This window comes from Netta rufina (genome assembly GCF_964035555.1).
Source record: "Netta rufina genome assembly, chromosome: 2".
In the NCBI taxonomy this organism is placed as follows: Eukaryota; Metazoa; Chordata; class Aves; order Anseriformes; family Anatidae; genus Netta; species Netta rufina.
In genome coordinates, this window is record NC_140124.1 from 137,130,735 (window position 1) to 137,145,506 (window position 14,772).

General features: G+C 35.6%; 1 protein-coding gene across 1 annotated transcript; it reads right to left on the bottom strand.

The window, feature by feature from the left end:
- Window positions 1-7,365: 7,365 nt before the first annotated feature.
- Window positions 7,366-11,278, bottom strand: FBXO43 (F-box protein 43; the record flags this gene model as incomplete). Its single annotated transcript, XM_084281921.1, has 4 exons — window positions 7,366-7,614; window positions 7,706-7,888; window positions 8,814-8,916; window positions 9,834-11,278. The coding sequence occupies 4 exons, from the start codon at window positions 11,276-11,278 to the stop codon at window positions 7,366-7,368; spliced, it is 1,980 nt and encodes a 659-aa protein (XP_084138047.1).
- Between the last annotated feature and the right edge of the window lie 3,494 nt (window positions 11,279-14,772).

Here is a 14,772-nt window from a genome sequence, read left to right on the forward strand (position 1 = left end):
CTTCAGTAGATAGGAATAATATATGCCAATAATGCTGAACATGACCTTTGACAAAATCATTGCCTGGCAGCAGGTAGCACATACCCAACAAGAAACAGTAAATGCACGCATGCCTTCGAGTCTCACTGTTACAAGCAAGCAGGTGTCAACAACAGCCCCCAGGCCCAGGATTCCCCAGCTGACAGCTAAGTTATCCACATGGGATATTACTGATGCATCCAGCCTGTGAATTCATAATAGCACCAGTGCTGTTTCAGGCAGCACCTCCTGCTGACCACTGATCCAGACTTTTGCATTACACTGCCGTGGCTGCTTGTCCTGCACTGTAAGGAAGCAGACAGGGAGACCAATCCACCTAAGAAAATATCAGGAAATAAAGAGATTTCATATACATTATTTTCCAGAACAGCATAGCACCAACACGCAGGTCGTAAGAGTGGCGTAAGAGTCAATAACTAATAGGAGCTCATAAAGATTTCAAGGCTTCTGAAAAGTAGACAAAGTTACAGCTTTCTCCCCTCATTTATTCTTCTTTCCTGCCTATTGCTCTCCTGGACTTCAGGACTATCTAGTTAAAGAATAAAAAATTCCCAAGTTAGCACTCCAGACTTCATCTGACAAGCTTCAGCTAAGAAGAAATGCTGTGATTCTGGTATAGATTAAAAACTTCCATGGGAATACTGGGATACTTAGCCCCATCCCAAATTTGATTTTTTAAAAGTTAATATTTCCCCTTTCTTGTTCATTGAAGCCACCAGAGCATCAATTAAATATGAAAAAAGATACAAAACAATTTTTCCCGTCATCGTTTTAAAATGTGATGGACAGTTACATTTTGCAGCCAGCACCAGGCTGGCATAGGGACTGCTGGATGATCAAGTCTGTGGCTGAGACAGAGGAATGGAGCCTGTTCAGGCCAACCTTGCCTGATTGCTGTAGGACCTGGCAGCGTGCCCACCCTGCAAAAGAAGCTCTGAAGAAATAATACTCTCTCGATCGCTTCCCAGGATGCCACTCTTCCCATGGAGATTTGAAGATTTTGGTATGCAGCTCCTGGGGACAGGAATTACGGCCATCCTTGCTTCCAGCTATTCAAAACATTTTGCATTTGTAATGTTGAGCTGGTGTGCAAAGGTTAAAGAAAAAAAAAATAACACACAATTTAAAGTTTTCTTCTGAAACAAAAACCTTTGGTGCCCCCTTGTGATAAAATGCTTTCATCAGCAGAATGTGTGCAGTTGAAATGCAGGTCTATTTACAGTGAGAAAAGTAGCTTGGCCCTTGAGACACATTCACATTTCAGTTAACTGAGCAAAGCATTTCCTGGAATTAGTTTGTTTTCTTGTTGTCCATTCCTTGTTGTATGATGTTCTCTCTAGGTGATGATAATTATTTAAACTAAAGAAGAAATCCAGAACAGGACCTAGATGACTGCACCAGCAAGCATTTATGTTTGGAGCAGAGAACAGTATCCATATCTTGCCTTTCACAATGATTTAAAAATAAATAAATAAAAGCTTCTTACTGTGCCCATTTAGAATTCAGAGTCTTGAACCATTTCTTGACAGAAACACCTTCCAAACAGCAAGGCTGGAGAATAACTGTATCTCACCAATAGCTTTTGAACTCCAAAAAGCACACAGTGAGAAAGGGAAAACAAGAATCAGGAAGGATGAAAGAACCTGAAACTCCAACACTTTAGAGGAGCATTTTTCCTTGTAGAAATTTTGAAAGATAGGAGAATGTTCTCAACACAACCAATCTTTGTGTTTGAAAACAAAGCTGTTGCTATTGCTGCAATCTGTGTAGCATCTAATCCATCAGACCATGCACCAGAAAAATATATGGGATTCAAAGCGGAGGAAAAAATAATTTTGGATATCAGTGACCAATATATAGACAAGTCGTTGAGCTCCTTGTGTACTGTCACAATGAAGCAATTCTGTGAGGCATGTTCTTCAGGCCCTGAATAATTTCCTACACTCTAAAGACTTAAAGAACACTAACATCTGCTCTGTGAACATGAGATTGGAGCCCTCTGTTTATGGAAGAGAAGCACTTTAGGGTGATAATCAATGTTTCTGCTGAAGTAGAAGACCACTGCACAGGTCTAATTCTGCAGTTCCAAATGATAAGCATAGCTTCTAACAAATGTTTTTATCTAGTCTACTAACACTTCTCAGCTAACTACCCACCTTTTGCCAGAAGTTACTATCCCTCTACCACAATAGCTGGTTCTAGTCATGATGCAGTGTTTAAGCTTAAACACCCATGGAAGCAGATTTTCGCAATGGTTCAAGACTGAAGGGGAGCAGCTGAAGTGCACAAATTCCACATCCCATTAGCCAGAAATTGAAGGTGCCCACAGAATTAAGATAATTAATAGATAATTGAGATAATAACTCAACAACCCTCACACAAGTGTTTTCAGATTTAGTTCTCAGATGCACAAAAGTCTCTAAAGTAAAGAACCATTTTTGTATGAAACATCCACTATTCAGCACCGATGCTTATGGATTCATTCAGCACTCTGTGCCACTCATATCATCTGCTGAACAGTTGGTATCTCTACTGATCATCCAGTAGCACTCAGCTCAAAAAGGTCTTAAAAACATTTAGGCTTCCAACAAGTTTGTACAGATTCCAACACTGTACAGAGGCTTGTAAAATTGAGTATAGAAGTGTTAACTTTTTTGTAATGAGCATTTCAAAAAGACAGAGCTCAGGAAGTCACAGACAGTAAAAGCAAACTTTGTTTTTGCTTAACTAAAAATAAACAGTTCCCAAAAAGCAGTTAGATTTTGTTGGGGGCATGTGACAAGTAATAACAATCTGCTATAAGTTTTACATCAAAAAAAAAAAAATCCATTAAGATTCACTACAAAGAATTTGCACTTAAACATGTATTAGAAACACAGAAAACATTAAATCACGACAAGACTGAAGCAGAGAAAAAGTCTGAAGCTTAGTAGTACAAAGTACAAGGTTATATACTTAAGGTTCTGTAAGAATTTATGGAAGAAATTGGGATCTTATCTTTTCAAAATTTGAGAGAGAAGAATGTGGGAGTACTACACCTAGTGACTAAACTGCAAATGTGTTGAAGCTGTATAAAAGAAGTTCTACTCTTAGTATGTGTTAGTATTTCCAAATATTTCTGATAGATCAAGGAAAGCACTGATAATATTCAAGGTTGTGATGAGCTTTTACCTGGAATACTGGCTGTACACACTTAAAGAATAGATTCAAATGGAAACAATGAAGAGTCATTGAAACAATCCAAGGAACAGAAGATGTATCTATAAGATTATATTAAGTTCAGTGTTTTGTTTGTTTTTTTGTTTGTTTGTTTTTTGTCAATGATACAAAGAGTGAGAAGATATTTGTATTACATAGTCACAACATTGGGGAAAAGAGGTGAGTAAGATGCATCAAACAGCTGTTTTAATGGCAATGTTGAAAAAAGGCAACTGGCTAAGTGACTAGTAGAGCAATCTGGAATAGACCTCCAATATAAAGGTAATTAGATGGGATTCTACCCAATTTTAAGACAGAGCCTCGTGAGTTGACACGAGCTCAGCACTAGACTCCAGGAACCAGGAGTCCCTTTCTAATCTGTTATTCCTGCTTTTCTTCATGTGCCTATGAAAACAAGGAAAAGGAATTAGTTCTTGTATTAAAATTAACCTAAGTAGTCTAAATTACCAAAGGGTACAGATGAATAACTAATATATAGAAAAGGAAAATCTGACAGATGTTGGTGAGCTCCTTAATTTAGTAAACAACTTTTCTTACCATTTTTAGCTAGAGTTAGTGGTAAAACATAGTAACGTTCTCTGTGCTATAAACAATTAGAAAAATTTATAACAATTTTCCCCAAGTTCCTTGTCACCTAAGAAAGAATGATCAGAGACTTAAAGTCATTTCAATTTCCCTCTCAGAGACCGCTTGAAGTTTATAGCTGCTACTTAAAAAAAAAAAAAAAAAAAAAATATTTATGATGTATGACTGTTAAGGCAAGGTCTGTCAGCAGACCAAGGCTATTTCTAAGAAATCTTGTTTAGAATTCAAACCCACAGTTTTGGCTCAAGCCATCACCTTCAGAAATCTAAGCGCATTCCTTGGACATCTTTTTGTAGGCAGTATTGCTCCTCCCACTGGAGAACATGCCTGTCCAAAGGGAAATGTCAATGAAAAATTTCAGCAGCAAATACATGAACCAATACTATATCTATATTTTATTAGGCATTAATTTTAACCTTATTATCCATGTCTTTCAGAGTGAAAGACAATTCATTCCTCCCTTTCCCACAATCTTATTACTAAAACAAAAATTCTGCAACTGGAGAATAATCATAGGCAGAATACTTTAGGAAATTCTCGACCATACTCATCCTACTGCTTCTACTCAAGGAGGAATTTTGCATCCTTTTTCTCTATACTAGAAAGTGGTGCTAGTATGTGACAAACTTTAGTCATTAAAGCTGCAGCAGTACTGAACAAGTATCAGGTCCAGGTCTTCAAATATTAATTTAGTCAAGTAGGAAAAAAAGATGTTGGGCATGAATCCCTGGACACCCTCACACTCATGGACCATTTTATTTTATAAAGTTGGAATAACAGCCATACAGAACCAATTTGCCAGCCCTGTTCTTAGTGAATTATTCAGATTTAGTAAAACCAAACTTTTTGTATAAATTCATCTCTTAGCAGAACTTTTGTTAAGTATGTTTTAACTTAATGGAACTGGTTCTTAAGCTCACGTATGGCTTTCCATCCAAAGGTGGTTGCTTGAAACAGGTGCACCTATTTTAGGTGCACCTAAATACTAAATACTAATAAATTAATAAAAATATTGATATAAAATATAAATAGTAAATAATACTAAATACATTTCTCAAATACTTTGAGAAATATTGCTAAAGTAATTAACACGAGACTTGCTCTCTTCCTGTATTTCCAAATTAGGCTAAAATACTGCATATCAGAACAGTGAGCTAAATCATCTCAGTATCTGTGATAAATCTCCCACTAATTTCAAGGATGCATTTAAGGCTTTTTTTTTTTTTTTTTTTTTTTTAATGTTAGAGACAGGATAAATTGATATTTAGCAAAGGAAAAATGCAGCAATGGGTATAGCACTCTGGCATGGTTTGATATGCTGTACTTATTCTGCAGTGCAGCTACTACCTATTTTATTTGATAGTTTGATGACAACTATCAACAAACGCTAAGCCAAATGAAGTTATTGCAAAGTTACAAATTACATGTAATCAGAATCTTGCATGATACAACTTTCTACACAGGAAGTTCCGCTTCATCCTGTGAATGTAAACTTTCAATGAAACTACTATCTATTTTAAAAGTGTTTACTTTGTACCTAAAAATTAAAAAAGAACCAATACAATTAGCTTTCAAATTAACTTTCAACTAGACCTTGAACACAAAGTTCAAAGCAAAAAATACAAATATTAAATCAAATAACTTAGCTATTTTCCCCATTTGCCATCACCTTCTTTGTAATTATTTTAAATTCTTCCTAAATCAAAACTATGTGTACAGGTAACCCTAAGTTTCCTGGCTTGCCCCAGAATCCTTCCCCTGAGTTATCCCCCTCAGAAGAGACTTTATGTAGTCTCCTCTTTCAGTCTTCCAGTTCAAGAGCCACCAATCTAACCCTAGACAAGAATAACGTAAAGGCTTAACAGAATGCAAATGAGCATGGAATTAAATTGTTGATAATTAACAGACTAAACATGATTTTCTGCCAGATGCTCGAGTTGATCCCTTCTTTAATGTTGTTATGCTTGGTTAATAAGGTTAGTACTAAAACTATGACATTTTACTTACCGTATTTTACCTCCTCCTTCCAAATGCTGTGTGGAACTGCTGTCTGGAACTACTAGCACTATCCCCAAAATCAAATATGCTACAAGGACTAACCAAATTGCAACAGTTAGAAATGAGAAATAGGAAATTAGGTTGCTAGAACATCTTGAACTGAATTATCTCAGTTCATTTCTCTTAAATATCCACAGATGGTGCGGAAGGGGAAAAAGCACCTGAAGTTCCAATTCATGTTTTTTAGACTATAAAAGTAACAGATATGTGAATAAATAAATATGAAGACAAGCGAACATACAGATTATAACTTAGATGAAAGTCAATTTTATCAAGATGCTTTTTTAATACAGCCTAGAGCTAAGGCTTACCTACAAATACACAGAGTAAAATTACAAAGTCACAATCAAAACACAAGACAAAAAAAGGGAGGCTGGGGGGCAGGGAAAACCTGACTATAAACACTCTACAAGATGTTTGTGACAAAAAAACCTCCTTGAAATGGCAAGTAGAAAAATGACAATTTGAGATGTAAATTGACATTATATCTTCATGCAGTAAGTACTGTGTTGCCTGTATTTCAAGTTGTTTAAAATTACTAGGGCAAACATGAGATTCACTTAATCTGGGAGACAGATTGAGTTATTTTTCTGCAGATGGTCAGTATATTTTGTTCAAGTGCTAGATCAGTAAATTTCCTTTAAGTCTACAGATGGAGAAAGGAATATTTCTGTCCTTTAACTCAAGGAAAAAGTATGAAAATGACCCAGTATCTGGGAGCTAAATTTAAGTCTAAGTATACAGCACAAGTTCACATCAAAAGAGTAACACAACAGCTTATTTAGATACATATTATGTCACTTGAAGTTTTCAAGAGAGAGAAAAATGCCATGAAAACCAGTATAACCAAACAGAGCATCACCTTGATTTAGATTCCTCTTCTATTGACTTGCACTGTAGAGGTTAAAAACAACAGAATCATTATTCTAATTATTCAGATATAAAACACAGACAACGAATAATTTGCTTGTGAGGTATCACCATTTATAAAAGATAGAAGTATCTCTTGCATGTGTACTTAAGGTCCAACTTTAACAGATTTTTTAAAGATTTACTGTAAATTGAAGTGAACAATAAATAAATCCCCAAATTTAAAAAAAATGTTTTTTCTTTAATTTGTCATTAAGACAAGAATCACATTTTTAAACACCTATGAGATGCTGTAAGCTAGATATTGAAGACTACATTTAAGATACTTTATTGAATACTTAAGATGTTAGTAAGTGCCTAACTACTACATGACAGGTAAAAGAATACATAAAATGTTTTAAAATACTCACTTTTTTCATAACCATAAAATATACTGAACAATTAAGATGCATACATGAGAAATTATCTTGATAAATCAGCAAAAACACAACAAATTAGACTTTCAAAATGTGCATACTTAATAATATGAACAAGACTGGGAATTCAGGAGAAGGTAAAAAGAATCAAGTGTAAGGACTTGCATGCCTTACAAATTTAAAGTCTTTTTAAATTTCTTTTGCTTTGGGCACTTCCTGGAGGAGCATCTTCTTTGTTCTTCCGTTTTGCAGATAAACTATTACATTCTTTTGACCCATGGAAAGAATGCAGACATAAAATACAGAACTCAAATGCACAGGCCTCTCTGCTACATAGCCCCCGTTTCTTTACCAATTGATACTTCGCAGGATATTGACATCTTGGACAAGGTTTCAGAGCTTCATCGGTGAACAGTGTTTTAGCAGCCTACAGCAAGAGGAGGGAGACAAGAGATACTTAGTTCTTGTAATTTAGAGTTTTCCAAAGCCCCAAAATTAAGAGTGTGTTAGAGACCTACTTTTATGTATTCTTCCTGTCTACTAGTTAATTGGGGAACAGAATTACATCTCCTGGGAGTAACTTCAATGCGAGAAGGTGGTGTTTGTACAGGAGTTCTGGCTTGAGCCTGAACAGGCCTTAGAGCAGATCTGTTGAGAACATTAAGTCTTGTGGCAGCATCTTCAGCTTTCAATAAATATTCCTGTTATGATTGATAATAAGAAAAAAAAAAAAAAAAAAAAGAAAAGGAGGCATATCAGGGTTTTTTTTAATTTAGAATTTGCAACTGTGTTTTACTTCATATTTTAAGTTTTCCCCTGCAACAACACATTAAAAATTAAAGTGATGTATAGTGCCTGTATTTCCCATTAGAAGTTTGTATTTAGTAAGGGGACAAGATAGGAACCATTAAAAACAAAGCCCCATGAGCAGGTAAAAAAAGACAGTCTTTAGCACTTGGTTACTCGCTACTGATCCTTATATTTCTGAATTAGGATACCTCTCAATATCAAGCATTAAGTGATCAAACAGTTTTGTCACAGTTAAAGCAAGGTTACCCTGAAGTGTTGCGTGTACACGTGGAGGATTTCTTAAAAAAATACTCCTATTAATACTATGCTACTTTTTCAAGAAACTCCTTAAAAACAAGTGATCTATATGCTCTTCTATATGCTCTATGATGATCTAGATCATCTATGATATAGATCTATATGATGTATATGCTCAGAAGTACACCACAAAGAAACTCAGCAACAAGCAGTACTGAAAACATTTGGGAAGTAGCCCAGAGTGGGTTCTAATGGACTACAGTGAAATGGGAAATGAGCAACAGCATGACACAAAGGTATAAACAGAGTTTAAGATCCAAAGCCAGAATCAGTTTAGGAAGAGATCCTCAGGATTTGGGGAAAGGGGAAATCACATGATTGAAAGACTGCTACTCAAACTGGGGCCAGATGAAAAAGAAGAAATAAAAGCAATGACAATCTCATGTCAGAATCTTTTACATACCCTAGTTAGAACTGTTGCTATCAGCTACCTTTCTATAGTTTTGCAAGATCTTTACTCTTTCCTCTGACCTGCATTTGTTCATGCATGAAAAATATTACCTTTGAGACAAGCCTTACCCCAGCTTCTTCCTTCAGCTGCTTTATGTACAACTTTCTCCTCTTATCTGCACTTTTATCTTGTACAATGATTTCACGCCAGTTTTTGCTTACTTTCCAAATGCTGGAACAAATGAATTTAAAAAATTATCCACTTTCACAGGGTAGCACAGAAGCCATAACAGTAGAATTACCTTTTTCAGATTTTTTTTTTTTTTGCATGATTTCACATACTATTTTGGTCATTTTACAGACTATTGCTATATATTAGCAGAGTTCACTGTACTGTCACGAAACAAACTTAATGTATTCCACACCATTGTTCATAAATACATAGACAAATCTAGTGAATGACTGCAACATAAATAACACAACATATCTTTGGCTTACAAAATCAGATGTTTCTTCTCTACACATAGGACACTTCATTTTTATTCCTAAAGTCACATTTTTATGTATTAAGTCCTCTAAAAATCTGTGCCATTATACTTCTACACATTCCCTTTGTAACTAGTAACACATGGCACTTTTGGTTCCTTTGAAGTAAGTGACAATTTCTGTTGATTTCAAATGAATCCAGAACTTTACCCATGAGGCAATATTCTTTGAGCATTTTTGTCTTTGTGCTTAAAAGTGACTGAGGAAATCAAATTTGCAAGAGAAATCTAGAAAACGTGTTCTGAGTTCCATTCATTATTAGGAAACCTCTAATGAAAAGAACTGACTTCCCAGATTCTAAAAAAAAATAAAATAAAATAAAAAAATAAATAAAAATGGTAATGTGTTAAAATTTACAAGTACTATAATAGTTTTAAGTTTGTTAATCCCCTCCTTTTTCCCCAACTCCTCCCTCAAATGTATTTTTAGAACAACATAGAAAGAACTGCTTGATTGCCCCAGTGACAAACCCCTTCTGATTTCCTTAATTTGAGGAAAATTCTATTGACGATCCCAATTATTCCAAAAATTATTCTAATTTATTATCAGAAATGCATTTTCAATGTTTTGGGCGTGGGGAGTGGGAACAGCAGTAGTACCTACCTGCAGAGACTTTCCACTGTCAAAGCACCTAAAACTATAGCAAGAACATGTTTTAAGTTTCTGTATTTTAATTCAGTTAAAATATCTAATTTTTCAAGGCCCATTTTCTTGCCAATAAGTCCAGAAAGAATGTGTTCTAATGCAAGTATTTCTGTTCCATTAATATTCTTTGATACTTGATTTTGGTCTGATCTTTTTCTTTGCAAGCAAATTTCATGGACTACTTGCAGAGCTGGAGTTCTGGAGAGATCTGTATAATTTACAATTAAGTCTTCACTTGTCTGTTCTTTTAGAACTACTCCGTGGTCTTCACTGACATTTCTTTCTTCTGTTAGCATATATTCTGAATTAGAAGGACTGCCATAATGATCTTCTGTCTCTGACTGCGAGCCCTGTTCCCGAAGAGTGGATAACCTTCTAACTCGCTCAAGCTTTCTTGCTTTTCTTTTACTGCCTTGAATTTTGGAATCTTCTTTATGTTTTTGACATGACTCTTGGAAAGAACCCTCATAATCAGACGATAAGTCTCCTGATTTGTCTAGTTGAAGTGAATTATATCCGCTGTCCTCAGGTGTTGAAAGACTTGGGTAACTGGTCAGTTTAACAGGGGGAGTGTTTCTATTACACAGCTCAAAGTTAAAGTTCTCTACAAGCCTATCAACATTAGTCAGTAACTTATTCTCATTGGCCTCAGGTAATGCGCTGTAAGTAGGGGTCTGAAGCAACCCCTCATTAACACTCTCACCAAATTCACTAGCGTTACTAACACAAGCATCCTTACACTGAATTGGTGATAAACATTCTGTTTCTAGTGATAAGGGGTCCTTACTTTTGGTCTCATCTAGCGTAGAACTCCTTTGTTGAGAAAATGACAGTCTCCGTTTGGGGACATTAGGACTAGAGTCCTCTATTTTTGAAGTGCTACTTGTCAGGTGTTTGCAACTGTTTTCTTTTGAAGAACCTGAAGCAATTTGTGAAGGTTTTTCTTCAGAGCTCGAAACACAAGAGAATAGTTTTTTCCTACCGCTTCCTGAAGGGCTAGCTTGTCTTTCACAGGATCCTGCAGGTGTGCCAGCTGGAGCAGCCTTGGATAAAAGCAGTCTCCTGCGTAGCAAGAAGCCTTTTCTACTCGCTTTAGGAGTTTCAAAAATATCTGTACTTCTATTTGCTTCTCTTCTTTCTGATAAGGAGATAGAATTCATTTCTTTTTCAATAGATGATGATACGGACCAGAGGGTGTTTGTGCGAATATGGTCAGAATGCTCTTGTAGAGAAGATAAACTTGTTGCACTCGGTGTTTCTGTATGTTCTGCTTCAGGATCATTGTCCATAAACACTGAAGGGGAACGGGTGTCTTTAAAATCAGAGTATCTAAAATTGCTGCTGGGAGATGTTAGCCTATTTCTTTTCAGAATATTGAACGTTATTGAGTGACTGTCTGACATCTTCTGATTGGGACTTTGGCTCTGTGAATAAAGATACCAGTGTTATTTCTGAAACAAACAGTAGAAGTAGTCACCAAAAGACACCTGGAACAGTGAAAAAGCCTTCAATAAATCTACCAAGATAGAGACTTTAAAATAATTTTCATTAGGCTTAATAGAAACAATGCTTAAACATGATCACAATGGTAAAGTGCAACCAAATAGGTTGTTAGAATGAGCTAATAAAATGTATGCTATATCATAAGCAAGGGAAATTAAAATTTCTTTTCAGTTAGCTGATTAATCTGATAACGTTCACACAATGAAAAACCTTCAAATAAGCAACACAGCAACGAGAGTCCCATTTACACTGAAGTCAGAGACAGAACTCCCCCTCATACCAGTAGGGTCAGGGTACTGGTTTTTTTGGTGGTTGTTTTTTTTGTTTTGTTTTAAATAATTACTTTAAAAAAAAATCATTGTGGTGCTATTGATCCATGCAATCACTAACAGTTTAGTCCTCAAGAAATAGTGGAAAGTCTGATAACAGATTAATTAACGAAATCTTGCCTTTTGTCTAAAGAAAAGAGAGGACCTATCATGAAATGACAAGTCCACAGGTCTCCCTATTATTTAGATCCTACAGTCCCTGGATGGAATAAAGTTTTTCCTCCAGTTACATATCAACCACTGCATTCTCATCTGTTTTAACATGCAAATATTACTTTGTAAATAAGGTATCTGCTTGTGCACTGTTCTGTGGATAAACTAAGTGTTCAGAAGATTTAAACTTCAAAGAAACTGATGGAAACATCCTCTCACCATGCACATAAATTTTCTACATTAAACTTAGTAAACACAAAAGCTTTAAGTTTTCCCCAAAAAACTACAAAGAGCTGATACACCCATAAGTAAACAGACAATGATTTTTGCCATTCAAACATGCCGTTTCTCCACCCTACCCCAAATGGCAATAGGTTACTGCTTTATGCACACAAAAAGTAACCAAAAAGATGTGAATAATACCAGCATGAGGGTTGTTCTCTCAGAAACCATAGTAGTTCACATCAACATCCAAGGACCCTCAAAGTCTGAATTAGCAGCTTTTAGTAAGGCACGCTCAGACCAGACAAAAATTGGAACATTTATCGGTGGCTTAAACACCAAACATTAAGACATCATTAATAACCCAACAGTACTGACCTAGACAGGCCCTAGGCTACCAGATACAAGCAATGGGAACCTGAACTGCTGGGGAGGAGATGATCTCAGGTCATTTAATTAATATTTTTTTGACCTATGATGAAGGCACGCTGTAAGATCTTTGTGATATACAAAGTTGTTTGTTTTTTTTTGTTTGTTTGTTTTTGTTTTTTTTTTTTTTGTTGTTGTTTTGTTTTTTGTTTGTTTTTTTTTTTTTTTGCTGTCTACAGCAAGCAAATCGCAACGTAGACAAATTCAGAGGAACAGGATATTCAACAGATTAGAATTTGCCTTAAAGGTCTGTGGAACCATGCTGAGGTCAGTATGAAATCAAACAGATTAAAAAAAAAAAAAATAAAGTGTGTAATTGAGAAGAACTCCTCAAGGAAAGAAACATATGTAAGTATAATTACAAAACAAAGACAGAAGCCTGGCCTGCTTTCTTTCCCTCTCCCATTTACCTCTACAAGTACCTTATTTTCACATTATTATAGTAGCTTACTTCTGTAAGTGTTTTCCCTGCCTTTTTCCTCATTCACTCTTTTAGTTTGGTGAATTAAGAGGCAATGCAAATAGGACACATGAGGGGCATTGCTTTAGGCTAGCTATTACATGGATTAGGGATAACTTTAGTGATAGTGCAGGACCAACTCCACATAGTGTCTAGCATTTCACCTGCATAGCTTTTCAACATCATAGGTAATAGGCTGAAAATGCTGTAAAACAAACTGAAAGGCAATATTAAAAAAAAAAAAAAAAGTAGAGGAGATATAAAAAGTCTTTTTAGTTCACCGCTGCTCTTCATCTGATTATTCACAAGGAAGAGCTATAAGATACCAGTACTAAAAACATGGCATGATCTTTTTGTAAAATACAAAAAGAGTAGAGGCCTCACTTTCCATGAGGAATTTTGGTGAACCACAGTTAGTTAACAAATGTGACCAAGAGATTTTCCTACCAAAAATACTGATGGACAGATTCAAGTTTTGAACGTTGTTTAGAGACAGATGCTCAAGTTTTCAATGCCACCAAAAAGAAACACACCACACTTACCTTTAAAAACATTAATATTTTCTTTAGACAGTCTAACTATACATGCATTTAACAAAAATGTATGGGCCTGCAGGTTTGCAAACTTAATGTTCAGGCAGCAAGATGAAGAAATAATAGAAGGGAAACGCACACTTGCAGTTTTGTTCTCAGACATTCCAGGGGAGAAATTATTTAATCTTATGAACAGTTGAGAGTAGAGTATATTTTAAATATTACAACTTTAAAGTATTTATTTAAACTCGCTTGTGTTTTAAATAGCATAAAATCACCGGGGGGGAAGTTTCTACAGTTGTAGGAGAGGTCAGAATGGCACAGTTAAAGGAAAAGCCGCGCTGCAACCTTAAGCAGCAGCCAAAAATACACTGTCAGTATGCCAACGTCCAGCAGGAGACGCTTGTGAGCTTCCTATATCGAAGGCGTGAGACCTCTGAAAATTTTTAGGGAAGACACCGCAATACAGACCCTCAGTATGTAATTCTTTACGACAGATCCCAGTATACACCTTAGTTTTGCATAAATACTCTTTTCCAAGCATGTTACTCTTGAAAGTTAAGATTTAATTAAACACAATGTCTCATTTAAAAAAAAAAAAAAAGAAGTGAAAGGGAAAGCCTTTCAGAGCTGCTGATCATACCTCATAACACAGTGAGATGCTATTTACATTCATAAGAGGTACCTAGTAAAACTTTCAGAGGCTTGTTTAGTCCTTTATAAGCACTTTCTCTTCTTATTGGGAGAGACATATGAGCTACTTGTTTTGATACGTAGTATCAAGCCCTTTTCATTTGAGGATCTTGAAATAATTTTATGAAAGTATTCTTACCCTTATTTTAGGCATCAGGAAACAGACACGTCAGGAAAAAAAAAAATACTAGTCACATTTCAAGTCTGTTACAGAGAAAGGAATAAAATGCGTATCTGCTAAGTGTAGTTTCTTGTTCTCCATCCATTTCTCTGGTATCTATTATTAATTCTGTAGTCCTCAAATCCAGAAGTCATCAGCAAACTTCACAGCAGTTTACAGAATAAATTACTTCATGCTCAGAAACCCAATTTAAATTACAGACAGGATTTGGATATTTAGATCTGGAATTATATCTGACAAGCCTAGGCTTTACAAAGCATCCTAAGGGGGAAAAAAACGTTTGTTACTAGAAGACGATGTAAGTAATACCCATAACATAGACGTGAGTTCCAAGAGGGAATTACCCCAGTTCTAGATGCTAATTTACATTCCTTAGTAATAGAGGCTGAACACT